This window comes from Cydia pomonella, chromosome 22 (assembly GCF_033807575.1).
Source record: "Cydia pomonella isolate Wapato2018A chromosome 22, ilCydPomo1, whole genome shotgun sequence".
In the NCBI taxonomy this organism is placed as follows: Eukaryota; Metazoa; Arthropoda; class Insecta; order Lepidoptera; family Tortricidae; genus Cydia; species Cydia pomonella.
Window position 1 is genome coordinate 13,329,186 of NC_084724.1, and position 27,762 is coordinate 13,356,947.

A 27,762-nucleotide genomic window follows, 5' to 3' on the forward strand; every position below is an offset into this window, starting at 1 on the left:
ATCTGCCTCTCTATCACTGGAATGTGCAAGAGCGAAAGAGAGGCAGATAGGGAAATTTCGACTGTCGTCGTCTTTCGCGGTAGGCGCTCATTAAGATGTAATTAGAGTGACAGAGAAAAATGCCCGCAATTGACGAACATCGATTTTCGCGGTTATAGACCAGACTTCAAAGAAAAAATCACTACGCTATAGAATTACTTGTGGGTATTTGTTACCTACGCAGAACACCAAAGGAACAACATAAAGCAAATTCTTATCATAAGCAAATAATGTAAATCAAAATGCTTGTGGATAAGGTAAATAAAAAAAAACAACTTTAAAATAAAATATCAACATAGAAAACGTCGTCTCAACATTTAGTTCTCACATAAACTTGCAAGCTTTTTTACATGACTCGAATAGCGTTCAAAGGCGGAAATTAATGGCGGCCGGATTTAAAAAGCGAATCTGTCATATTCGCGTCAGCTGTCAAAACAAGTCGCGAGGTGCGGTTGATGGCTGATGGCGTTGGCGTAACGAGAGCACACCACACCGAGGCGGCACGGCTGAAACAAGGCATGAGTAACGCGTGACAGTGGAGTTTCTCTCGCGGGCGAGGCTCGCGGCGGCATCACACGCATCAGGTGGGTTTGTTTACGTCGGCCATGTGACTACGAACTGCGTCGCGGCCTTCGCGCGGTTTAATCCAGTTAGAGGCCGGTGGATCGCACTGACGCTCTCTCTGTTGCAGGATCCTGTACCATGCGAGGAGCGGAGTGCACCAACGGATATGGTGAGTGCGCTATTCTGTACATCTTTGTGTGCTCGCGAAGTTGCTAGATGTTTCTCTACCCTAAGCGAAACGGTTTATTTTGACCCCGTTTACGTTTCTTGTATTGAAACATTTGTCTCTCGTAAGAACTCAACAGGTTTTATAGATTTATATGATGAAACACGCGACTATTGAAATAGGATTTAGATAGTTTATTGATAAATAATAAATAAGAGGAGTCTAATAGATCTGACCTTTACTAAACAGTATTAAGGTTGAGCCACAGTTCATTGTAATTGAGTTATGAGCTCAAAGTCAAGGTATTCATGGAAAGCAAGCCTGTTAGCGTCTCAGATGGCCATTGTAGTGTGACAATACTTTCTGTAATGCATTGTGTTGTATATTTTCCTGTGGTTATGTGACTGTACTTTGTTTTGGTTTCAAACAATGCAAAACAATATGATATCTCACTTCATATGTCATATTTTTCCTTAGATTTCGTAATAAAGTCACCTGAATTACCAAATTTCATACAAAGCTACTGCATAATTAAAATTTCATTTACGTACAAGCAGATTCAAAGAGATAGGGAGTAAAAAGCAGTGATTGATGGTTATTATAGCCGTGATGCTTTAACAATAACATATACTAACATTGTTAGGTAAATATAAGATGTATTATAAGGAAAACCTCATATTTCTGGTTAGATAACAACCTTGTCATATGCTGATTCAGAACTAGTACTTAAAATTAGGAGAGGGAACCATCATTGGGAAACTATTAAAATATGCACACATCAAATTATGATCTATTCTTCCTTGCGTTGTCCTGGCATTTTCCCACGCCTCATAGGAGCCTGACGTCCGCTTGACATCTAATCTCAATATTTGGTGTAGGCTCTTGTTTTACGAAAGCGACTGCCATCTGACCTTCCAACCCAGAGGGTTAACTAGGCCTTGTTGGGATTAGTCTGCTTTCCTCATGATGTTTTCATACACTGAAAAGTGACTGGTAAATATCAAATTATATTTCATACATAAGTTCTGAAAAACTCATTGGTATGAGCTGGGGTTTGAACCCGCTACCTCCGGATTGCAAGTTGCACACTCTTACCGCTAGGCCACCAGCTCTCTACACACCAAATTATGATCACATAGAAAAATTGATTTAAGAATCCAAAACATACTGAAGACAAATAGAAATTGAACTCCTTATAGAGGCCTTAATCTTTTTTTGATTTTGTCACATTTCCTGGTCTTGCATTGAAATGAGGTCCCATTGAGAAAAACAAAACTCTTTTTTGTATACCATGTTGCTAAGCAGGCAAGTAGCAAGGCTGCCTGATGGTAAGCAGTCACAACTACAAGGGTGTTACATGTGTGTTGCCTACCCTTTAAAGCCTTGTACACTCCTTTTTTGAAGTACCTCATACTATATAGCCTCTATGTGAGCCCATTTCACAGCCAGAATGTCCGCGAGAGGAAATTCCTCTTAAACCGCACAGGGTGCAACCATTTAGGTTCTAGGGTGTGATTTTCGTCTTGTGCAGTAGTCCTCTGAAATATTATTGCACAGTTATGTAAGTTAAAATGAAGGAGCGGGAAGGTGGTCATAGGAACTCTGTATTAAAACTATCAAGTGTAATCTCATAAGTTATCTTTATGAGTAGTTGTTTTTATGTCCTGGTTGACTTATGAGAAACATAAGCTAATCTTTTAATTTCTGCCTTTATAAGGCAGAGGGAATATACTTCCCACATGATTTTTAACTTTGTGACAAAGTGATAGGGTTTAATTTTGCGTAATTTCTGAGACCCTTGAAGGGTAAAAAAGAAAAGGTTTTGTGTTTCAAAATAAAAATTTCGTCAAGTTATGTTGTTGAACAAGGACTGAATATGAGCAATGAATAAACGATGGAACAAATTTTATTAACAATAAAGGTATACATAATGTATACATATATACAGTGGTGTTACTATACAAGGTGCCCATGAGCATTGCGAGACATTTTAACTAAGCATTCCTGGTAATATTTAGAAACTAAAATGTCATATAATGACGACCGGTCTGGCCTAGTGGGTAGTGACCCTGCCTACGAAGCCGATGGTCCCGGGTTCAAATCCTGGTAAGGGCATTTATTCGTGTGATGAGCATGGATATTTGTTCCTGAGTCATGGGTGTTTTCTATGTATTTAAGTATTTATAAACATTTATATATTATATATATCGTTGTCTAAGTACCCTCAACACAAGCCTTATTGAGCTTACTGTGGGACTTAGTCAATTTGTGTAATAATGTCCTATAATATTTATTATTATTATTTGTATGTCTCTTACAAATTCTCGGGACCATGGGGTCCCGGGCATTTTGAAGGCGTGCGTGGGGCCGAAGCCAACACGTAGAGGCCCCTTGTAATAAGACTTGTTATTTTCGAAAGGGTTGGTTTTCTCAGCTCTAGGCTGGTAATCAGCTACATTTACGGGTTATTTACCAAGTAAATGCAGCGGGGGTTGTTGAATTTAAGTTGTTTCCGGAGTATTATTTTCTGTGTCAAGTTGCATAAATTTTCTCACAATTCGGCATGTATTTAATATAGCGGCTTTTTGTAGAATAGTGTAGATATACGATTTTAGATCTAGTAATTTTAAACTATGGTGAAGGTGTTTTGGGCAGGGACTGAAAAGGTACCCTTAAAAACGGTTTTGACCGGTCTTTTTAAAGGGTACCCGACCGTTAAACTAGCATTTCGGTACCGATATCAACGCTTTGGGTATCCAAATAAGCTTCCGTCCAAACGGTACCGTTAAATAAAAGTACCTTTAAAACAATTTTGAAACGATACCCGACCGTTGAAATAGCATTACGGAAGCGGTATCAATACTTTAGGTATCCAAACAAGCTTCCGTCCAAACGGTACCCTTAGACTTTAAAACAATTTTGAAAGGGTACCCGACCGTTAAAATAGCATTCCGAAAGCGATATCAATACTTTGGGTACCCAAACAAGCTTCCGTCCAAACGGTACCCTTAAGTAAAAGTATCTTGCCACGCGATCGGATACCCCAATACAAACCGGTCACTCAATTTGAATGATCGCCCGCCATCTTGGATTTGGGCATTTAAGCTCAAATTAAGATGAAAATCGATATCTGAGGATCCCAGAGGATCTTTATTATGATTCTGAGGTAAAATTTTTAGAAAACGCACGTCATTTTTTATTTCGGCATTTAAGCTCAGATTGAGATGAAAATCGATATCTGAGGATCCCAGAGGACCTTTATTATGATTCCGAGGTCAATTTTTTAGAAAACGCACGCCATTTTTGATTTCGGCATTTAAGCTCAGATTGAGATGAAAATCGATATCTGAGGCTCCCAGAGGACCTTTATTATGATTCCGAGGTCAAATTTTTAGAAAACGCACGCCATTTTAAATTTCAGCATTTAAGCTCAGATTGAGATGAAAATCGATATCTGAGGATCCCAGAGGACCTTTATTATGATTCTGAGGTCAAATTTGTAGAAAACGCACGCCATTTTTGATTCTGGCATTTAAGCTCAGATTCAGATGCAAATCGATATCTGGGGATCCCAGAGGACCTTTATTATGATTCCGAGATCAAATTTTTAGAAAACACACGCCATTTTTGATTTCAGCATTTAAGCTCAGATTGAGATGAAAATTTTTAGAAAACACATGCCATTTTAAATTTCGGCATTTAAGCTCAGATTGAGATGAAAATCGATATCTGAGGATCCCAGAGGACCTTTATTATGATTCCGAGTTCAAATTTTTAGAAAACACATGCCATTTTAAATTTCGGCATTTAAGCTCAGATTGAGATGAAAATCGATATCTGAGGATCCCAGAGGACCTTTATTATGATTCTGAGGTCAAATTTTTAGAAAACGCACGCCATTTTTGATTTCAGCATTTAAGCTCAGATTGAGATGAAAATCGATATCTGAGGATCCCAGAGGACCTTTATTATGATTCCGAGGTCAATTTCTTAGAAAACGCACGCCATTTTTGATTTCGGCATTTAAGCTCAGATTGAAATGAAAATCGATATCTGAGGATCCCAGAGGACCTTTATTATGATTCCGAGGTCAATTTTTTAGAAAACGCATGCCATTTTAAATTTCAGCATTTAAGCTCAGATTGAGATGAAAATCGATATCTGAGGATCCCAGAGAACCTTTATTATGATTCTGAGGTCAAATTTGTAGAAAACGCACGCCATTTTTTAATTTCGGCATTTAAGCTCAGATTGAGATGAAAATCGATATCTGAGGATCCCAGAGGACCTTTATTATGATTCCGAGATCAAGTTTTTAGAAAACACACGCCATTTTAAATTTCGGCATTTAAGCTCAGATTGAGATGAAAATCGATATCTGAGGATCCCAGAGGACCTTTATTATGATTCCGAGGTCAATTTTTTAGAAAACGCACGCCATTTTTGATTTCGGCATTTAAGCTCAGATTGAAATGAAAATCGATATCTGAGGATCCCAGAGGACCTTTATTATGATTCCGAGGTCAATTTTTTAGAAAACGCACGCCATTTTAAATTTCAGCATTTAAGCTCAGATTGAGATGAAAATCGATATCTGAGGATCCCAGAGAACCTTTATTATGATTCTGAGGTCAAATTTGTAGAAAACGCACGCCATTTTTGATTTCGGCATTTAAGCTCAGATTGAGATGAAAATCGATATCTGAGGATCCCAGAGGACCTTTATTATGATTCCGAGGTCAATTTTTTAGAAAACGCACGCCATTTTTGATTTCGGCATTTAAGCTCAGATTGAGATGAAAATCGATATCTGAGGATCCCAGAGGACCTTTATTATGATTCTGAGGTCAAATTTTTAGAAAACGCACGCCATTTTTGATTTCAGCATTTAAGCTCAGATTGAGATGAAAATCGATATCTGAGGATCCCAGAGAACCTTTATTATGATTCCGAGGTCAATTTTTTAGAAAACGCACGCCATTTTTGATTTCGGCATTTAAGCTCAGATTGAGATGAAAATCGATATCTGAGGATCCCAGAGGACCTTTATTATGATTCCGAGGTCAATTTTTTAGAAAACGCACGCCATTTTTGATTTCGGCATTTAAGCTCAGATTGAGATGAAAATCGATATCTGAGGCTCCCAGAGGACCTTTATTATGATTCCGAGGTCAAATTTTTAGAAAACGCACGCCATTTTAAATTTCAGCATTTAAGCTCAGATTGAGATGAAAATCGATATCTGAGGATCCCAGAGGACCTTTATTATGATTCTGAGGTCAAATTTGTAGAAAACGCACGCCATTTTTGATTCTGGCATTTAAGCTCAGATTCAGATGCAAATCGATATCTGGGGATCCCAGAGGACCTTTATTATGATTCCGAGATCAAATTTTTAGAAAACACACGCCATTTTTGATTTCAGCATTTAAGCTCAGATTGAGATGAAAATTTTTAGAAAACACATGCCATTTTAAATTTCGGCATTTAAGCTCAGATTGAGATGAAAATCGATATCTGAGGATCCCAGAGGACCTTTATTATGATTCCGAGTTCAAATTTTTAGAAAACACATGCCATTTTAAATTTCGGCATTTAAGCTCAGATTGAGATGAAAATCGATATCTGAGGATCCCAGAGGACCTTTATTATGATTCTGAGGTCAAATTTTTAGAAAACGCACGCCATTTTTGATTTCAGCATTTAAGCTCAGATTGAGATGAAAATCGATATCTGAGGATCCCAGAGGACCTTTATTATGATTCCGAGGTCAATTTCTTAGAAAACGCACGCCATTTTTGATTTCGGCATTTAAGCTCAGATTGAAATGAAAATCGATATCTGAGGATCCCAGAGGACCTTTATTATGATTCCGAGGTCAATTTTTTAGAAAACGCATGCCATTTTAAATTTCAGCATTTAAGCTCAGATTGAGATGAAAATCGATATCTGAGGATCCCAGAGAACCTTTATTATGATTCTGAGGTCAAATTTGTAGAAAACGCACGCCATTTTTTAATTTCGGCATTTAAGCTCAGATTGAGATGAAAATCGATATCTGAGGATCCCAGAGGACCTTTATTATGATTCCGAGATCAAGTTTTTAGAAAACACACGCCATTTTAAATTTCGGCATTTAAGCTCAGATTGAGATGAAAATCGATATCTGAGGATCCCAGAGGACCTTTATTATGATTCCGAGGTCAATTTTTTAGAAAACGCACGCCATTTTTGATTTCGGCATTTAAGCTCAGATTGAAATGAAAATCGATATCTGAGGATCCCAGAGGACCTTTATTATGATTCCGAGGTCAATTTTTTAGAAAACGCACGCCATTTTAAATTTCAGCATTTAAGCTCAGATTGAGATGAAAATCGATATCTGAGGATCCCAGAGAACCTTTATTATGATTCTGAGGTCAAATTTGTAGAAAACGCACGCCATTTTTGATTTCGGCATTTAAGCTCAGATTGAGATGAAAATCGATATCTGAGGATCCCAGAGGACCTTTATTATGATTCCGAGGTCAATTTTTTAGAAAACGCACGCCATTTTTGATTTCGGCATTTAAGCTCAGATTGAGATGAAAATCGATATCTGAGGATCCCAGAGGACCTTTATTATGATTCTGAGGTCAAATTTTTAGAAAACGCACGCCATTTTTGATTTCAGCATTTAAGCTCAGATTGAGATGAAAATCGATATCTGAGGATCCCAGAGAACCTTTATTATGATTCCGAGGTCAATTTTTTAGAAAACGCACGCCATTTTTGATTTCGGCATTTAAGCTCAGATTGAGATGAAAATCGATATCTGAGGCTCCCAGAGGACCTTTATTATGATTCCGAGATCAAATTTTTAGAAAACACACGCCATTTTAAATTTCGGCATTTAAGCTCAGATTGAGATGAAAATCGATATCTGAGGATCCCAGAGGACCTTTATTATGATTCCGAGGTCAATTTTTTAGAAAACGCACGCCATTTTTGATTTCGGCATTTAAGCTCAGATTGAGATGAAAATCGATATCTGAGGATCCCAGAGGACCTTTATTATGATTCCGAGGTCAAATTTTTAGAAAACACACGCCATTTTAAATTTCGGCATTTAAGCTCAGATTGAGATGAAAATCGATATCTGAGGATCCCAGAGGACCTTCATTATGATTCTGAGGTCAAATTTGTAGGAAACGCACGCCATTTTTGATTTCGGCATTTAAACTCAGATTGAGATGAAAATCGATATCTGAGGATCCCAGAGGACCTTTATTATGATTCTGAGGTCAAATTTTTAGAAAACGCACGCCATTTTTGATTTCAGCATTTAAGCTCAGATTCAGATGAAAATCGATATCTGAGGATCCCAGAGGACCTTTATTATGATTCTGAGGTCAAATTTGTAGAAAACGCACGCCATTTTTGATTTCGGCATTTAAGCTCAGATTGAGATGAAAATCGATATCTGAGGATCCCAGAGGACCTTTATTATGATTCCGAGGTCAAATTTTTAGAAAACACATGCCATTTTAAATTTCGGCATTTAAGCTCAGATTGAGATGAAAATCGATATCTGAGGATCCCAGAGGACCTTTATTATGATTCCGAGTACAAATTTTTAGAAAACACATGCCATTTTAAATTTCGGCATTTAAGCTCAGATTGAGATGAAAATCGATATCTGAGGATCCCAGAGGACCTTCATTATGATTCTGAGGTCAAATTTTTAGAAAACGTACGCCATTTTATGATTTCAGCATTTAGGCTCAGATTGAGATGAAAATCGATAGCTGAGGATCCCAGAGGACCTTTGTTATGATTCCGAGGTCAAATTTTTAGAAAACGCACGCCATTTTTGATTTCGGCATTTAAGCTCAGATTGAGATGAAAATCGATATCTGAGGATCCCAGAGGACCTATTTTATAAATATAACATAACTTACTTTTACTTTTCACTTTATCTAAATCCACGAATTTCATGGTGAATGTCTTGCACTCGCGTTTCGACTCTGGCCTTGTCGGTGTCAGTCTTACTTATGGGGCGACACTTAGAAATGTAGTTAACATTAGTTAAGATGGAGGCGATTTATATTAATTGAATCGAGACATCTCTAACTTTTGCTTAAAGTCGACTTCCGATTATTGCAAACTACGCCACCAAATGTCACTATAAAATTGATACAATTTAAATATGGAAGTCGGACGTAAGGAATACAATCTCCATGTACCTACCAAAAAATGACCGTCCATCCGTCACTAGTTAGGTAACAAAACGGCGCACGGTGGGCTGAAAATCGGCCTTCATAGAAATAGAAACCGAAGTCTTAAATTTGAACTTTTTTTTATTGGAATAGCTTTTGTTGGGTTTTATTATGTCCCAAAATTAATCTATCGTAAGTAGCGTCTAAGAATATATTATTGAAAAATAAAAAATAAAAACTACATTAAAATATATCTTAAACAAAACTACATAAAGCTAAAAAGGAAAAAAATTCAAAAAAATTGGCTCCAGCTCGGTGCCTTGTGGCAAGGTGCCTAGAAGGCTGGCGGCATTGCCGCGCTGGACAGCAATGCCAATGCGTTGTGCGAGGTAAGAGCCAGCCCTCTTGTCACCCGTTGCCTACACGAGGCGCTTCGAAAGCTCTTTAAAAATGTTGTGAGCGCCAGGTCCCCACGGCCCAAGGGTTTCCACCCCAAAAGGCTCAAACATATAGCTCAAATCTTAGCTAATTTTGTTGGAATAATAATTAGTTATATTTTTTTTTCAAAATCTTTGTATGGCGCTTTGTATGTATTTGTATCAGAAAAATCGAGTTTTCTCCGAAAATAAAATTTAACGGAAATATTCTGACAGATGATTTTAAAACCAATTATTCTTGATTTTTCCATATACTTAGACTTTTCCTACGGGGTGCAATTTTTTGGAGAAAACTCGATTTTTCTGATACGCGCCATACAAAGATTTTGAAAAAAAAAATATAATTAATTATTTTTCCAACCAAATTAGCTAAGATTAATTTTTGGACACAATAAAACCCAACAAAAGCTATTCCAATAAAAAAAGTTCAAAATTAATACTTCGGTTTCTATTTCTATGAAGGCCGATTTTCAGCCCACCGTGTGGCCGCCATCTTGGATTCCAAAATGGTCATCATTTTCGAAATCTGCACTCCCTAAAACCTATGAAACGATATCCATGACGACTTTTATGACAGAGTGCACGGCCGCCATCTTGGATTCCAAAATGGTCATCATTTTCGAAATCTGCACTCCCTAAAACCTACAAAACGATATCCATGACGACTTTTACGACCGAGTGCACGGCCGCCATCTTGGATTCCAAAATGGTCATCATTTTCGAAATCTGCACCCCCTAAAACCTACAAAACGATATCCATGACGACTTTTATGACAGAGTGCACGGCCGCCATCTTGGATTCCAAAATGGTCATCATTTTCGAAATCTGGACTCCCTAAAACCTATGAAACGATATCCATGACGACTTTTATGACATAGTGCACGGCCGCCATCTTGGATTCCAAAATGGTCATCATTTTCGAAATCTGCACTCCCTAAAACCTACAAAACGATATCCATGACGACTTTTATGACAGAGTGCACGGCCGCCATCTTGGATTCCAAAATGGTCATCATTTTCGAAATCTGCACTCCCTAAAACCTACAAAACGATATCCATGACGACTTTTATGACAGAGTGCACGGCCGCCATCTTGGATTCCAAAATGGTCATCATTTTCGAAATCTGCACTCCCTAAAACCTACAAAACGATATCCATGACGACTTTTATGACAGAGTGCACGGCCGCCATCTTGGATTCCAAAATGGTCATCATTTTCGAAATCTGCACTCCCTAAAACCTACAAAACGATATCCATGACGACTTTTATGACAGAGTGCACGGCCGCCATCTTGGATTCCAAAATGGTCATCATTTTCGAAATCTGCACTCCCTAAAACCTATAAAACGATATCCATGACGACTTTTATGACAGAATGCACGGCCGCCATCTTGGATTCCAAAATGGTCATCATTTTCGAAATCTGCACTCCCTAAAACCTACAAAACGATATCCATGACGACTTTTATGACAGAGTGCACGGCCGCCATCTTGGATTCCAAAATGGTCATCATTTTCGAAATCTGCACTCCCTAAAACCTATAAAACGATATCCATGACGACTTTTATGACAGTATGCACGGCCGCCATCTTGGATTCCAAAATGGTCATCATTTTCGAAATCTGCACTCCCTAAAACCTATAAAACGATATCCATGACGACTTTAATGGCATAGTGCACCGCCGCCATGTTTGATTCCAAAATGGTCACTATTTTCGAAATCTGCACTCCCTAAAACCTACAAAATGATATCCATGACGACTTTTATGACAGAATGCACGGCCGCCATCTTGGATTCCAAAATGGTCATCATTTTCGAAATCTGCACTCCCTAAAACTTACAAAACGATATCCATGACGACTTTTATGACAGAATGCACGGCCGCCATCTTGGATTCCAAAATGGTCATCATTTTCGAAATCTGCACTCCCTAAAACCTATAAAACGATATCCATGACGACTTTTATGACAGAATGCACGGCCGCCATCTTGGATTCCAAAATGGTCATCATTTTCGAAATCTGCACTCCCTAAAACCTACAAAACGATATCCATGACGACTTTTATGACAGAGTGCACGGCCGCCATCTTGGATTCCAAAATGGTCATCATTTTCGAAATCTGCACTCCCTAAAACCTATAAAACGATATCCATAACGACTTTTATGACAGAATGCACGGCCGCCATCTTGGATTCCAAAATGGTCATCATTTTCGAAATCTGCACTCCCTAAAACCTACAAAACGATATCCATGACGACTTTTATGACAGAATGCACGGCCGCCATCTTGAATCCAAAATGGTCTTCATTTTCGAAATCTGCACTCCCTAAAACCTATAAAACGATATCCATGACGACTTTTATGACAGAATGCACGGCCGCCATCTTGGATTCCAAAATGGTCATCATTTTCGATATCTGCACTCCCTAAAACCTACAAAACGATATCCATGACGACTTTTATGACAGAGTGCACGGCCGCCATCTTGGATTCAAAAATGGTCATCATTTTCGAAATCTGCACTCCCTAAAACCTACAAAACGATATCCATGACGACTTTTATGACAGAGTGCACGGCCGCCATCTTGGATTCCAAAATGGTCATCATTTTCGAAATCTGCACCCCCTAAAACCTATAAAACGATATCCATGACGACTTTTATGACAGAGTGCACGGCCGCCATCTTGGATTCCAAAATGGTCATCATTTTCGAAATCTGCACCCCCTAAAACCTATAAAACGATATCCATGACGACTTTTATGACAGAATGCACGGCCGCCATCTTGGATTCCAAAATGGTCATCATTTTCGAAATCTGCACTCCCTAAAACCTATAAAAGGATATCCATGACGACTTTAATGACATAGTGCACCGCCGCCATGTTTGATTCCAAAATGGTCACCATTTTCGAAATCTGCACTCCCTAAAACCTATAAAACGATATCCATGACGACTTTTATGACGAGTGCACAGCCGCCATCTTGGATTCCAAAGTAGAAGTCTACTTGAAACGGTACCTTACGGTACCCTTTCAACTGTAGCGGTACCGTTTGAAAAATGTACCTATTACATTTTATTTATTCGGGTACCGTTACAGTTGTATAGCTTTTCAATTGATACCCTTAGTTTAGGTATCGGTCTTGTGCGATTTTATTCGGGTACCGTTAGCTTTGGATACCTATTCAATTGATACCCTTTGTGTAGGTATCGGTCGTTTGCGATTTTATTCGGGTACCGTTACAGTTGTATAGCTTTTCAATTGATACCCTTAGTTTAGGTATCGGTCTTGTGCGATTTTATTCGGGTACCGTTAGCTTTGGATACCTACTCAATTGATACCCTTATCTTAGGTATCGGTCTTTTGCAATTTTATTCGGGTACCCTTAGCTTTGGATACCTATTCAATTGATACCTTTATTTTAGGTTACCGGTCTTTTGCGGTTTTTCAGTCCCTGGTTTTGGGATGACGCCTGTTGTGGATAAAACTATTGGAACTACGTATACTTTCTCTTGTCTCCATATCCTAGTAACTTCGTCTTTTAGTTCTGCGTATTTTGTTATTTTCTCTGTGATGGTCTTTTGTATATTGTGTGTGTTAGGGACTGAGATGTCTATGAGGTAAGTGGTCTTCTTTATTTTGTCTATTAAAGTGATATCTGGTCTATTATAGTGGATGGTGCGATCTGTCAGTATAGCGCGGTCGTAGTATAATTTGTGCGTTGTGTTCTCTAGAACTACCTGTGGGTTATATTTGTAGTATGGTGTATGGTTGTTTTGAATAAGATTATGTTTGTGTGCTAGATTTTGATGAATGATGTTTGCAATTTGATTGTGTCTGTGTGTGTAGTCCGTCTGTGTAAGTGTTGTACATGCTCCGGTTATGTGTTGTATGGTTTCCGATTGGGTGTGACATCTACGGCATTTGTCATTATTATTATTTTATTATATAAAATTTTCTGGATTAGGCCTAGTTTCAGAGATAATTAAATGTTTTTCGAAATCATTCTTTTCGCCATAAGTCGGTACAAAACACATTTTTGCCTGCGGTATTGCCACTTTGAGGTCTAGTCTGGACATACCTATTGATTGACATCGAAAAATTAAAAAAATGTATTCGAGAGGCTACCACCAAATAAAAAACTTTTTAGTTAATTTTAGGTTATGTGTTTATCAGTAAAAATTACGTTTTATATACATGTGTTCAAAAAAAAAGGAAAAAAAACAAGAATTTTTTTTTTGTCGAATTTTACAAAAACTCGTATTACATTTTTTTGCTTCTGTTGCCATCAGGAATGCACCGTTAAAATCTCTCGCAATGCTCACGGGCACCTTGTATTATATGGTGGTGTTATATATTAAATCAAAAATAGGTCCTTAAGGCATCGTACCAAGGATGCTGGTGGCATTTCCTCGTTGTATCACAATACTGATATGTGTTGTGCAAGGAAGCTGCCAGCTCTTCGGTCACCAGTTACGTCAACCAGACGCTTCGTGATTTCAGCAAAAATGAATAAATTGATTTTAAATTCCAACACTGTCAATCTTTACATGTTATTGAATGTGCTTATTACTGGTATTTACTAGTAACGAAAATACAGTATTGAAAGTGTTACAGTCATTTGATACGCTGAAGTGTGTGTGTGTGTTGGTTTGATTGAGTGCGAAGCAGATCCAATTGAACGAATTGTCTCGGACAATCAGTGCCCATTCATAATTTTAGCGAGGCACTGCAAATTATGGTAAAATAAATACTTACAGATTGTTTTGCAAGATTACAGTGAACAAGTTATTTATGCATTGTTTTTACCAGATTGGCCAAATAGTTATTTATGTATTTAATTCATGTTAATATACATGTGAATGTACATTTCTTTCGAATATTGAATAAATGAATGAATGAATGAAATTTAATCCAGAAAATTATTTCCATATACATTATACATTTACACATAATTACATTACATAAAGAATTAAATTAAATTAAAATTAAATTAAATAACATCCTAAAATTTAAATAACAATTTAAATTATAATATTGTGTTGCCCATAGAGCTTAGAGGGTGTAAATAAAACTAGTTATATTATTTAACTATTAACTTCCTAACAAACATAATTATTTTGCTAGAACAATTTAGATTTACATTTTTATGTTCTCCCTTGTTATAAATTAAAACATATTTTGTTGAAGGTATAATTTCACAATAATTTTATACACTCGTTTGCCAGACTTGCCCATTTCAGTTAATAAATTCGATAAATTTGAAACGAAAACAACTCGCAATAAACTATCGGTTATCTATGTATAGTAAATTATAGATTTAAAATCTAAAAAAAAACCTACGGACAATAATGCCCTACATCATTTTGGAAAACAGTTAATACTCCTCAAACTGCTGGATCGATTTTTAACAAACAGCCAAGAACCACCGCAAGGAAACTCTCTTTTACGTAACAAAAAAACACACACAAAAATCTGTCCATCCGTTTGAGATCTACGATGCCACAGAGAGACACAAAAACACACAAAAATCTGTCCATCCGTTTGAGATCTACGATGCCATAGACATACACAGAAAACACACAAAAATCTGTCCATCCGTTTGAGATCTACGATGCTACAGACATACACAAAAAACACACAAAAATCTGTCCATCCGTTTGAGATCTACGATGCCACAGACATACACAGAAAACACACAAAAATCTGTCCATCCGTTTGAGATCTACGATGCCACAGAGAGACAGAAAAACTCAAAAATCTGTCCATCCGTTTGAGATCTACGATGCCACAGACATACACAGAAAACACACAATAATCTGTCCATCCGTTTGAGATCTACGATGCCATAGACATACACAGAAAACACACAAAAATCTGTCCATCCGTTTGAGATCTACGATGCTACAGACATACACAAAAAACACACAAAAATCTGTCCATCCGCTTGAGATCTTGGATGCCACAGAGAGACACAGAAAACACACAATAATCTGTCCATCTGTTTGAGATCTACGATGCCACAGAGAGACAGAAAAACTCAAAAATCTGTCCATCCGTTTGAGATCTACGATGCCACAGACATACACAGAAAACACACAAAAATCTGTCCATCCGTTTGAGATCTACGATGCCACAGAGAGACACAAAAACACACAAAAATCTGTCCATCCGTTTGAGATCTACGATGCCACAGACAGACACAGAAAAACACATAAAAATCTGTCCATCCGTTTGAGATCTACGATGCCACAGAGAGACACAGAATAATATTGGCGTCAGACTTATAACACCCCTCTTTGCGTCAGGGGTTAAAACATCGGTATTTTGTTAGGTAAATAATTATATTAATAACCGGCCAAGAGCATGTCGGGCCACGCTCAGTGTAGGGTTCCGTAGTTACTCTTCCGTCACAATAAGCTTAATTGGAGCTTAAAGTATAGTAAATTGTTAACCAAGGGATGAAACGGTACCTTTCACCCGAGTTAAACAAATAGGCAAATTTGCATAATCAGTACCTAATTAAAGTACCTAAGTCTTTTTACTATGAAGGGGAAACTTTTTGCGATAACTCAAAAACAGCTAAACTGATCATGTCCGCTATAGTTTTCATTTAATGTCTTTCTTAAGCTCTACTTCCACGATTTTTTTCATATTTTTTGGACCTATGGTTCAAAAGTTAGAGGGGGGGGGACACATTTTTTTTTTCTTTCGGAGCGATTATCTCCGAATATATTCACTTTATCAAAATTTTTTTCTTGAAAACCCCTATTAGTTTTGAAAGACCTTTCCAACGATACCCCACACACTAGGGTTGAAGCGAAAAAAAAAATTCAACCCCACTTTACGTGTAGGGGAGGTACCCTAAAAAAAATTCAATTTTTAGATTTTATTGTACGACTTTGTCGGCTTTATTGATTTATATATCCATGCCAAATTTCAGCTTTATAGCACTAATGACCACGGAGCAAAGCCTCGGACAGACAGACAGACAGACAGACAGACAGACAGACAGACAGACAGACAGACGGACATGGCGAAACTATAAGGGTTCCGTTTTATGCCATTTGGCTACGGAACCCTAAAAAAGGCGAACTTATCATTAAAGTATTATGTACAATAATAAGTAGTTAGCAAGCTCTCGCTGATAAGATAACTACTTATAGGCAATCAGGATTTTTCCATAGATATTTAAAACGTACAATAGAATTAAACTTTAGGATTTTAATGAACTCTGTGGAACTAATAGATTAGCTATTATGAGTTCGACTGTAAAATGTTTCGTACAGTCATATGCTGAAGTCTGCTGTATTCATAATGTTTTGTAATTAGTCTATATAACTCCAGCTTAAAAAACAAACGAAATAGAGCAAAAACTGGTTTTGTGTGAAAAACTTAAAATTGCTGTATTATTTTAACTATGGTATCTGAAGCTACATGAACTAATTAAGTAATTACCGACGGGCTTAGATATACCTTATCCTATCGATACCCTAGCTCACAATCGTACATGGTTCTATTTACGCGGAAAAAAATGTTGTAATTTATTTATTATTTAAACCTTTGGGAAACAAACAGGCAAAAACAACACATATAGTTAATCAGATTACACATTCATAAGCCAAACAGTTTCCACTAATGAATAATAACAATTATGTTGCTCAGAAATTAACATTAATATTAAAACATGCAAAACTCAAATAACACTAACTGTTGAAAACAATATTAACAAATTGGCAAGTATGCTGAAATATACTAACTAATCAATATTATTATTAGCTGTACATTTTATTGCAGAAACAAACTGCTGTAATGATAAATGGAATATATCAATATCAGAAAATTTTTCATTATAAGTTCTACACGCTCTAGCTAAGAACTTATTTCTTGCATATGTAGTACGACCAAAGTTAATTGCAAATAGGCTTGTGGAGCGAGTTCGCCGATCAGGACATCTAATTGAAATTTTAGAAAAAAGATTGGGAGAATCAATAAGGCCATGTATGATTTTGAACAAAAATATCTGATCTCGAATTTCTCTACGGGTTTGAAGAGAGAAATTGTCAGGGCAAAAAGATTTAAATTTATATTTCATTGTTCTGATAAATTTGTTCTGAATTTTTTCAATTGTGTTAATGTGAACATTGAAATGAGGATTCCAGACTGTAGTAGCGTATTCTAAGTTGGACCTAACAAATGCGTTAAAGAGAAGTTGCAGAGTCTTAGGGTTTGTAAAATCCCTGCTTTGTCGGAAAATGAATCCCAACATTCTGTATGCTTTTGCTGAAATTTTGTCAATATGTGAAATAAATTGTAGTTCGCTATCAAGATTTAACCCTAGGTCCTTCACTTCAGACACAACCCTTAAATTTTTGTTGTTTAATGAATAATTATACTCTATCTTATTGCGTTTTCTTGTAAATGTAATGGCACAACATTTTTCGACATTCAAGTACAGTTCATTCATAGAACAATAACAACTCAGTCTATCAAGATCAGCTTGAAGTTTCATACAATCGTCACTTGATTTAATAATGGTGTATATTTTAGTATCGTCGGCATATAATAATAAGTCAGAAAATTTGAAACAATCAACGACGTCATTAATGTAAATGTTGAATAATAATGGACCCAAATGGGATCCCTGAGGTACGCCTGAAGATACGGGAACAAAACTAGAAGTGTATCCCTTTATAGCAACTGCTCAGGTATGAAGTAAGCCATCTTAAAAGATTCCCGTGAATTCCAAAAGTTTGTAATTTATGAATGAGCAATTAATACTGTAGTGCACAGACATAAAGTCTAAATTACAACCAAAATTTCCGCATAATCAGCACGATTGTGAATGTGAACTAGGGTATTGCTATTGTTAGTACTATAGTACATTGTGCAACGAGGGGGTAAGTGAAATTTTGGATACGAAGGTGGTAATTTTATTCTAGCTAGTTGTTTTAAAATGAGAACGTAACTACGTTTGTATGGAGAACCGGGCTTGCTGCGGTCTCTTAATTGGTACCTCGCCCCAAGGCTCGGAACCGGTTATTAAAATATCGTTTAATACCGGTTTATTTTGGTTTTCCTCCGAACTTTTATAAGAACGCGAACATTTTAAGAACTTTAATATAACCTTAAAAAAGCGGCCAAGTGCGAGTCGGACTCGCCCATGAAGGGTTCCTTTATGACGTATTAAAAAAAACTACTTACTAGATCTCGTTCAACATTTTACCACTTTGGACACACATTTTACCACTTTGGTAGTGTCTCTCGCGCAAACTATTCAGTTTAGAAAAAAATGATATTAGAAACCTAAATATCATTTTTGAAGACCTATCCATAGATACACCCCATACGTATGGGTTTGACGAAAAAAAATTTTTTTTTAATTTTATGACGTATTATAAAAAACTACTCACTAGATCTCGTTCAAACCAATTTTCGTTGGAAGTTTGCATCGTAATGTATATCATATATTTTTTTTTAGATTTTTCATTCTGTTATTTTAGAAGTTACAGGGGGGGGGGGGGGGGGCACACTTTTTTTCACTTTGGAAGGTTCTCTCGCGCAAACTATTCAGTTTAGAAAAAAATGATATTAGAAACCTTAATATCATTTTTGAAGACCTATCCATAGATACCCCACATGTATGGGTATGATGAAAAAAATTTTTTTTTTTAATTTCATGACGGATTAAAAAAAAAACTACTTACTAGATCTCGTTCAAACCAATTTTCGGTGGAAGTTTACATGGCAATGTATATCATATATTTTTTTTAGATTTTTCATTCTGTTATTTTAGAAGTTACGGGGGGGGGGGGGGGGACACACATTTTACCATTTTGGAAGTGTCTCTCGCGCAAACTATTCATTTTAGAAAAAAATGATATTAGAAACCTCAATATCATTTTTGAAGACCTATCCATAGATACCCCACACGTATGGGTTTGATGAAAAAAGATTTTTTGAGTTTCAGTTCTAAGTATGGGGAACCCCCAAAATTTATTGTTTTTTTTCTATTTTTGTGTGAAAATCTTAATGCGGTTAATAGAATACATCCACTTACTAAGTTTGAACAGTACAGCTCTTATAGTTTCGGAAAAAAGTGGCTGTGACAGAATCGGACAGACAGACGGACATGACGAATCTATAAGGGTTCCGTTTTTTGCCATTTGGCTACGGAACCCTAAAAACCGGTTTATTCGACGAGCGGCGAACCGGCCGACCGGCTTGGTGGTGTACCACGTAACATAGACATTCACATAGGAAGAAACCGGTTTTTATTGCTCTAACCCGGTTAATTTGACAAGAACCGGTTAATGTTCTCATAAAAACCGGTTTTAAAAATAACGGTTTTTCGAGCGAAATCGAAATTAAGGTGCGACCAGACCGCAGCTTAAAAAACGGTCACGATACGGAATCGCAGTGACGCGTCGTATGCGTACCGTTTTTGACGCATGCTCCCCACACCGCTGCTTGAAAAACGGTGACGGTACGGAATCGCAGTGACGTGCTTCACGCGAATCTTTTTTGTTTACAAAACAGTTGCGTCTTTTACGTCACCGGTGTGGTGTCTGCCATAAGATCTCCGTGTAATATTTTTTGCGATTTTTACGCAGATCAATTTACGGTGCGTCAGCGTATTTTAAGCAGCGGTGTGGGGAGCATGCGTCAAAAACGGTACGCATATGACGCGTCACTGCGATTCCGTATCGTGACCGTTTTTTAGGCTGCGGTCTGGTCGCACCTTTAAATGGTTTTGCGCCAAGTACATGATAACAGTTTGGAAATCTAACCGGTTTCTGTGCCTTGCCTCGCTCGCTTAGCGGCATGAATCAGTGCTCAACATACGACATTCTTAACGATGTGCATCTTTCATAGTAAACATGTTGTCGTTTATACTGCACTGCCACGTTGCCACAGTGACGGCTTGATCACTAATAATTTTCCGCTGTTTTAAAGCCGTGCGGGCGTATGGCGTCATTACGCTGCGCTGATTCTGGGTCTTTCGCCGCATCAAACAATGTCGGTGTGGTATAGATCGTGTCATTCACGAAGACGTGTGCCTTGACTCGTAATGTTATGTAACTAAAGGTTAGATATTACAAATCTGCGCGTCGTCGTGGATGACACGAACTAAAACCCCATAGGTTCTTTAATTCAGAAACGTACAAACGCATTATTTTCGCGTGTTTGATATTTTTGCGGCGTTTAATGCCGGTGATTATTTTTCTGGGCATATTTTTGACCAGTTGTCATAAAAAGAAATCTTTAGAAAATTCGCGTTTGTACGGGATACCGTAGACGTAGACAATCTCATTAAATGCTCCTTCAGTGACCGCATTAGTTGAACTACCTAGTGTAATTGCACCTGTAACTAAAGTTCCACTCTTATCCCTAAGTCCCTAAGTGTTTCTTATCTTTCAGTATTATGTTATGATAATGCGGATTGTGTTATAAATATTATAATCCTAATCGGCTGCTCTGAATATTCCTATTGGAAGGACTCGAGTCCAAACCAACACGACTATTGAGAGCTAACTAATTAGGGTCTATTGAGTTAGAAAGGGTTAGTATCACGGGGTCTAATTAGCAACTCGTCTATAGGGCTACTCGTCTAAGTCGCAGCTGGTCTACATCACCTTCGTCTAAATATCAATTGGTCTAAAAAGCAGCTGGTCTACAATTTTCTAAGTAGCATCTCGTCTAAATAGCAATTGGTCTAAAAAGCAGCTGGTCTACTCTTTCTAAGTAGCAAGCATCTCGTCTGAGTTGCAATATTATTAGTCTTTCTGATCAACTTTTATTAAAGGAGCAAACCTGCCAACCCTGAAATCTCATTAAAAAAATTACCGGCTTAATACATTTCGTCCGATCAGAAGTCGACATTTTGTATGGGGGGTCCAATATTTTTTTCAGCGTATTGTGGCGTCCTCGTCGTTACGCCATTAAAGTTAAAATTGCAATGTGAAATGCAATTTTAAGTCTGTTTAATAATGTGTTGGCATAATGCACCTTTGCATTAAATTCCATATTCTAAAATACGAGCTGTGCATTGATATTATGTATTATAAAAGCGATTACGAAATTGCACAATACACAACCTTCAAAGCTGTGTATCCAGATACAGAACTAACAGGATGTTTTTTCCACTTTTCTAAAGCTATTTGGAAAAAAGCCTAAAAAATAAACTTCACTTCTACGGCCGAACAACGCCAAGCTGTCAGACTAACAGCCAATCTGCCATTACTGCCAACACCTTACCTTGGGGATGCGTGGGTAACGATATTACAGGCGTTTACAGATTCCATAGTAATGAGGAAGTTTCATAAATACGTCCACACACAATGGGTGAATTTACCGATGATTAGTTGTGCCGAAGAAATGCACCGCACTACAAACAGTACTGAGGCATGGCATCGTCGGCTAAAGAACCGTGTGCCTCCAAAACCTACGTTCATCAGGTTTTTAGAAAAAATAAAATTAGAATCGAAGGTACAAGATATTCAAATAACAAACAATTTTTTAAATGCAAACAACAGGAAAAAGAAGGATATTGCGTTTAACAAGAACTATATAAATGAACTTAAAAAACTTCAAGAAGGAAAAGTAACGTCTTTTGAGTGTCTGGAAAATATAACTGAAATTAAAAGGCAGTTGAAATATGCGTAGATTTAATATTTAATTTGATAAGTAAATGTGCAATATAGCTGAAGTGCAACATTTTATTTTATGGAAGTATCTCTTTTATGTTAAATAAATCTTTTATTTTACGAAAATTCTTTTAATTGCCATACGGTAAATTGACTTGTCACCACCTCATATTAAAAACGAATTTTGTACGATTATACTGAGGAATTGTTCCAATTTCATCTATGGATGGTAAATTATAATATACCTCTCTTGGTGTCAACAATAGGTAGTTAGCACAACAGGACGTTCGGATTATTTATACAGGGTGATTTTTAATTCACTGGTCAAATTGTACAGCCGCCATCAGATACATCGGGGCTGTGGAAGTGGTCACAAATATCGCAACATCATCTTTATCGCCTTGAAAATAAAGGTGTTGTTCCGATATTTGTCACCCACCTCCACAGCTCCGAAATATCTGATGGCGACTGTACCAGGTGATCAGGTAGGCCATACTGATCAACTTTTGTTATGGCACTAAGCCTGAAATCTGAAAAAAATATTGGACCCCCCATACAAAATGTCGACTTCTGATCGGACGAAATGTATGAAGCAGGTAATTTTTTTAATGAGATTTCAGGGTTGGCAGGTTTGCTCCTTTAATAATAGTTGATCAGAAAGACTAATAATATTGCAACTCAGACGAGATGCTTGCTACTTAGAAAGAGTAGACCAGCTGCTTTTTAGACCAATTGCTATTTAGACGAGATGCTACTTAAAAAATTGTAGACCAGCTGCTTTTTAGACCAATTGATATTTAGACGAAGGTGATGTAGACCAGCTGCGACTTAGACGAGTAGCCCTATAGACGAGTTGCTAATTAGACCCCGTGATACTAACCCGTTAGAAAGCGCATGTATAGTCAACAAAAAAGGTATTTAAGCGGGCGAGTAGTTGATTTTTCGGCCCTTAATCATTTCTGCTTGTGAATGTAATAAAAGTATGTGAAGTATTTTAGGTAGACACCTACAATTTTAATCTGATAACGTTTCTCATTGCAATGAAAGTAGATTGTTAATGAAATGACGAAAACGGAAATGAGGAACGGAGGAGTCGAAATGGATGCCATTCATACTCTGACTCATACCAGAGTTAAACACTATACTTTTCATTTCAAATAAGAGAAACGTGCGTACTCCCATCTTAAAGGCCGGCAACGCACTTACAACCCCTCTGGTGTTTAAAATGTCCATGGGGGGCGGTAATCGCTTACCATCAGGTGATCCGTCTGCTCGTTTGCTTCCTCTATCATAAAACAAAAGTAAAATACATGTGTATTTTACAAAACACGACTTAGTATGCTGTTATGGTATTTACAGTACATATGATACTACTTTACCGCACTAGTGCGAAAATTTGCATATTACGTTACTGTGTCGAACATTTAACGGGCCATATGTACTGTAAAACGTTGTACGATACATGTGCGAATAGGTTATTCGCAACTCGTGTCGATTTAAAACACTCCCTTCGGTTGTGTTTTAATTTATCGCCACTCGTTTCGAATTTCCTATTTTTCGCACTTGTATCGTAATGTACTATTATTGCGTTTACTTATTGGAATAATAAAAAAATCTTACTCCTAATTGTCCTTCAATGGGACCAGGGCCCTTATTCGACATGCTAAAAGTGACGTTTCGTGTTGATTTCCATTTGATGTGAGAAATATTGTGACTTGTCGAATTGCTATTATCACCACCTGTCAGTGAACAATATCCACACTAGAGGCGGGGCGTTGTACCGGAATAGTTTTTGGAACAGGTTATTTGTAATAGACTACTTTTAGCTTGTCGAGTATTTAAAAGTACGGACTTTGATTTCTGAAATAAAACAAATATGAAACTTTTATCACCTCGTACCTCCATTCTTACCGTTACTTTAGGTAAAATAAAATTTTGTTAACAGATGGTCGTCTGGGTGTCTGTTGTATCTAAAAATAATGTAATAATATATAACAAAAATATGACAATAGATTCATAGCCTTCACTCAAAACGTCACCATATTTCCGACCCTTACCGAAATAATAAGTCGATATTTGTATAAATAATCCTTATTTGTAAGACGCCTAAGCACGGCAAATACGTAAACTGCCTATTGGGGGTCATACTCGTAAAACTGGTATTTTAGACGTACTTTTGGTACGAGTAACAGAGACGTACTTTTGGTACGCAGTCCCAGCTCTAGTCAGGATTCTAGTTGTCAAATATAAGCGTGTCGAATACGTATTAGTTAACTGTCAAATGAAATTAGATCAACGGTAGACTTTTTTGTCGATGGGTATGGCTGCCATGTTTGGATTTATGACATTTAAAAGGGGATCCTAAGGCAGAGAGCAGTTTTTTCTGTACGATTTTGATTCTTCTACTGGACGCAAGATGGAGTTAGCTGCCAAATTCCGATCAGGCTGACGCAACTAGGAAGAAAAAAGTTTTGTATGGAATTTGTTTCGCAAATCATTGCCAACGAAGAAAAAGAAAACGTCAGTGCTATTTATTCTGTCAAGTTTACATCAAGTCTACTGTCAGCCTAATTGCTTTGTTTGTTTTGAAGGCTTCAATGTTTTGTTGGTGGTATTTCGTGTAATTTCTTTATTATTTAGTGAAAAAATCGAAAATGGTCAACCGTGATCACAGTAAAGAGCGAGTTTGTTACAATGCCAGCGAGAAAACGGTTTACTAAGTGTGAAATATGTGGCAAGCGAGCCACTCGATTAAATCACGAAAAAAGGGATTTTATGGCGAAATTTCCCTTGGATGAAGACTGGTAAGTATTGCTTTAGATACTTTTGACCTTATTTTGGGTCAGCAGGCTATAAACACATCGAAAATTAGATATTTTACATTATTTTTCGTTGTGAACTAGGGATGTACTATAACTATCGATAACTGTAGTTTTATTTGTATATCAGTGTAAATAATTAAATTAAATATGTGAAATTTCCTTAGAACTAGCATGCAATATGACCATAATTAATTCGTCGAAGATTAATAATGCATAAATTATCTATTACTTATGCATTAATGGTCATTAGTTAACATATTTTTTTATCTAGGGATTATTTAATATATTAACCTAAAATGTAAGAAAATTAATCTCTGTTTTTATGATAAATAAAGAAATATTATAGGACATTATTACACAAACTGACTTAGTACTAAAGTATGAATGGCATGTGTTGTGGGTACTTAGACAACAATATATATATACCCACAACACATGCCATTCATACTTTAGTACTTAGTCAGTTTGTGTAATAATGTATATATATATGTACATAGAACTAATTTATAAGTATTTATAAATACATAGAAAATACCCATGTCTCAGGAACAAATATTCATGCTCATCACACTAATAAATGCCCGTTCCAGGATTTGAACCTGGGACCATCAGCTGCATAGGCAGGGTCGCTGCCAACAAGGCCAGACCCGTTCTCATGATTAACAGACATATAAATACATAAAAAGTTAAAGCATTGATAAAGGGTTGTTGATAACTGGATGCCGAAACACATGATTTATAGATGCATATTAGCGCGAAATAATCAGTTGATCATCTCATTAGCAAACACATGGAATATAAACTGTAGATAAAGTCATGTTTTTCCAAGGCTGTATGTTTTCAGATGCAGGCAGTGGGCCAAATTTGTTGGGAACGAAGACCTGATACATCTTCCCATAGAAAAGTTACATTTATTCAAACATGTATGTGCACATCATTATGAAAATCAAGCATTTAATAAAATAAAAAAACACGACTTAAAAACTATTAAAATAATTCGAGTCCACATTAAGCCCGACCAGATAGTAGTCCAATTAAGAACTATCCACTATATAACATACAACTTAAATGTGAACTCGATGCTAACCTGATTTCGAGTACAAAATTTGTAGACAGGAGCCTATGTTTCAACCCTCCCCATTTTATTGATATCGATAAGAATCGTAAGCGTGTAGCGTACTACACTATTTAAATCGCTTATGTTGGTACTATGGTTCTTTGACAGTTCTTTGTCGTACATGTTGGTAATGATTTGCGAAACAAACTGATTCCACTCGCTAGTATGGAAATCCCGTCTCTTAAAACGTAGTGATTATAATGCTCTTTGACAATGACATGCAGTTGCGTCGATGTAGATCTATCATAAAAACGTACATGTGACGCATGTGCAAGGCCTGTTGACTTCCTTAGAAATAAATGTCGCTTCATAATTGCGCATGTGTGGTCTGACGCTCTGGAAATAGATACCAGTTATTAATATAAAAATATCTTGCTACAGCAACATTGCTCCTATCTGACTTTGTCTATTCAACTTTGGGAACAATTAAAATCATTTTTATCAAATATTTTTATTTATGTGACACTACCATATGTAAATTATAATTATTTTATATAAATTATTACCTATTTCAGTTTGTCTTTGTCTATGTTCATAAAATTTATGGAGGTCAGAGGCACACATACCCTCCAAAAAGCCTTGCACTTGGGTCTGGCCGGTTAGAACATAGACAAAAGTCTGCAATGTCAATGCTGTCAAAGTCATTTCCGCAAAACTATTTTCTTTATCAAAACTATCAGTTTTCATATAAAATGATTAAATAACGATTTATGTTCTTGAAATAGATTTATTGATTAATTTTTAAAATTAAAAATCCACCGCACAGTATCGCCGCTCAGACTCGGTTAAAGTTTAATCCATACTACTAAACTACTAAACTAAGAAACAACAATTATTTCAAGGTAAGAAATATTTTAATCTATAAATAAAATAAGTGTACTATTGCCAAATTCAAATACATAAATTTAATCTTACCACCCTCTTAAGTCGCACGGCCGCTCTATCGCGTCCAAAATTACAATCTAAATTCATCATAGATGTAAATTCTAACATTGTTTTAGCTGGCAATTTAGAACTCTGGTAGCTATTAGCAAGGTTAGTAATTAGGGACATAGGTTATAGTATTGTTTAAAATGTGACTGTTTTGTTTTAGAGGGTGAACGTGAGCAAAAAATCCTTGGGCGTCATATCATTTCCTTGGAAAGGCTCACAATCAAAAGGCACGGATCCGCCACATAATTGTGACTAGTTGTAGTTTCCCGGTGACCATCAACAAGACCGCTGCACTGAGCTGTGGAGCAGAAAGTGTCCAACAATCGGATAGATGTAATAACAACTTTGTCTGTCATATATGTGATATGATTACAAGTTACACTAATTGCAATTGTGGAGTAAAATCAGATGTGCCAAAGATCATGTCTTAGATATATAAAAAGCTATATTAAATGCAATAAATAGTATATGTATATATATAAAAAATTGTTTTTATCATGAAGATTTTAATGACTTCTATTTATTGTTATGAAGGTGATCTGGGAATTAAAACATGCGCTAAAAATAGGCGACCTAAACATAAATAACGCCTTAAAAAAATCAAAAGATAATCACACGCACAGGATAGGTTAACTATTTGGTACCCACATCAATAATGAACCGAAATTACCGACCTGTGGTCTCATTGAATAAAATTCATATAGGTATGTAGATATTATATGGAAGTGTCACAGTTAGTTCAACAAGCACCGTCCGATACATAAATTTGTATAGAAAATGACTTTTTTCCTGCCTATTGTATGTTTTTCGAACGAATTAAGCTCTTTTGA

The 27,762-nt window shown here is 36.7% G+C and overlaps 1 protein-coding gene across 1 annotated transcript in view; it reads left to right on the plus strand.

Annotated features, from left to right (window-relative positions):
• The first annotated feature begins 311 nt into the window (after positions 1-311).
• The window catches only part of LOC133530047 (uncharacterized), a 68,816-nt gene continuing 41,365 nt past the window's right edge, over positions 312-27,762 (plus strand). Inside the window, exons 1-2 of the mRNA XM_061867863.1 lie at positions 312-623; positions 731-772. Of these exons, the coding sequence (XP_061723847.1) occupies positions 742-772 (31 nt within the window). The 5' untranslated portion in view covers positions 312-623; positions 731-741. The remainder of the gene's footprint in view (positions 624-730; positions 773-27,762) is intronic.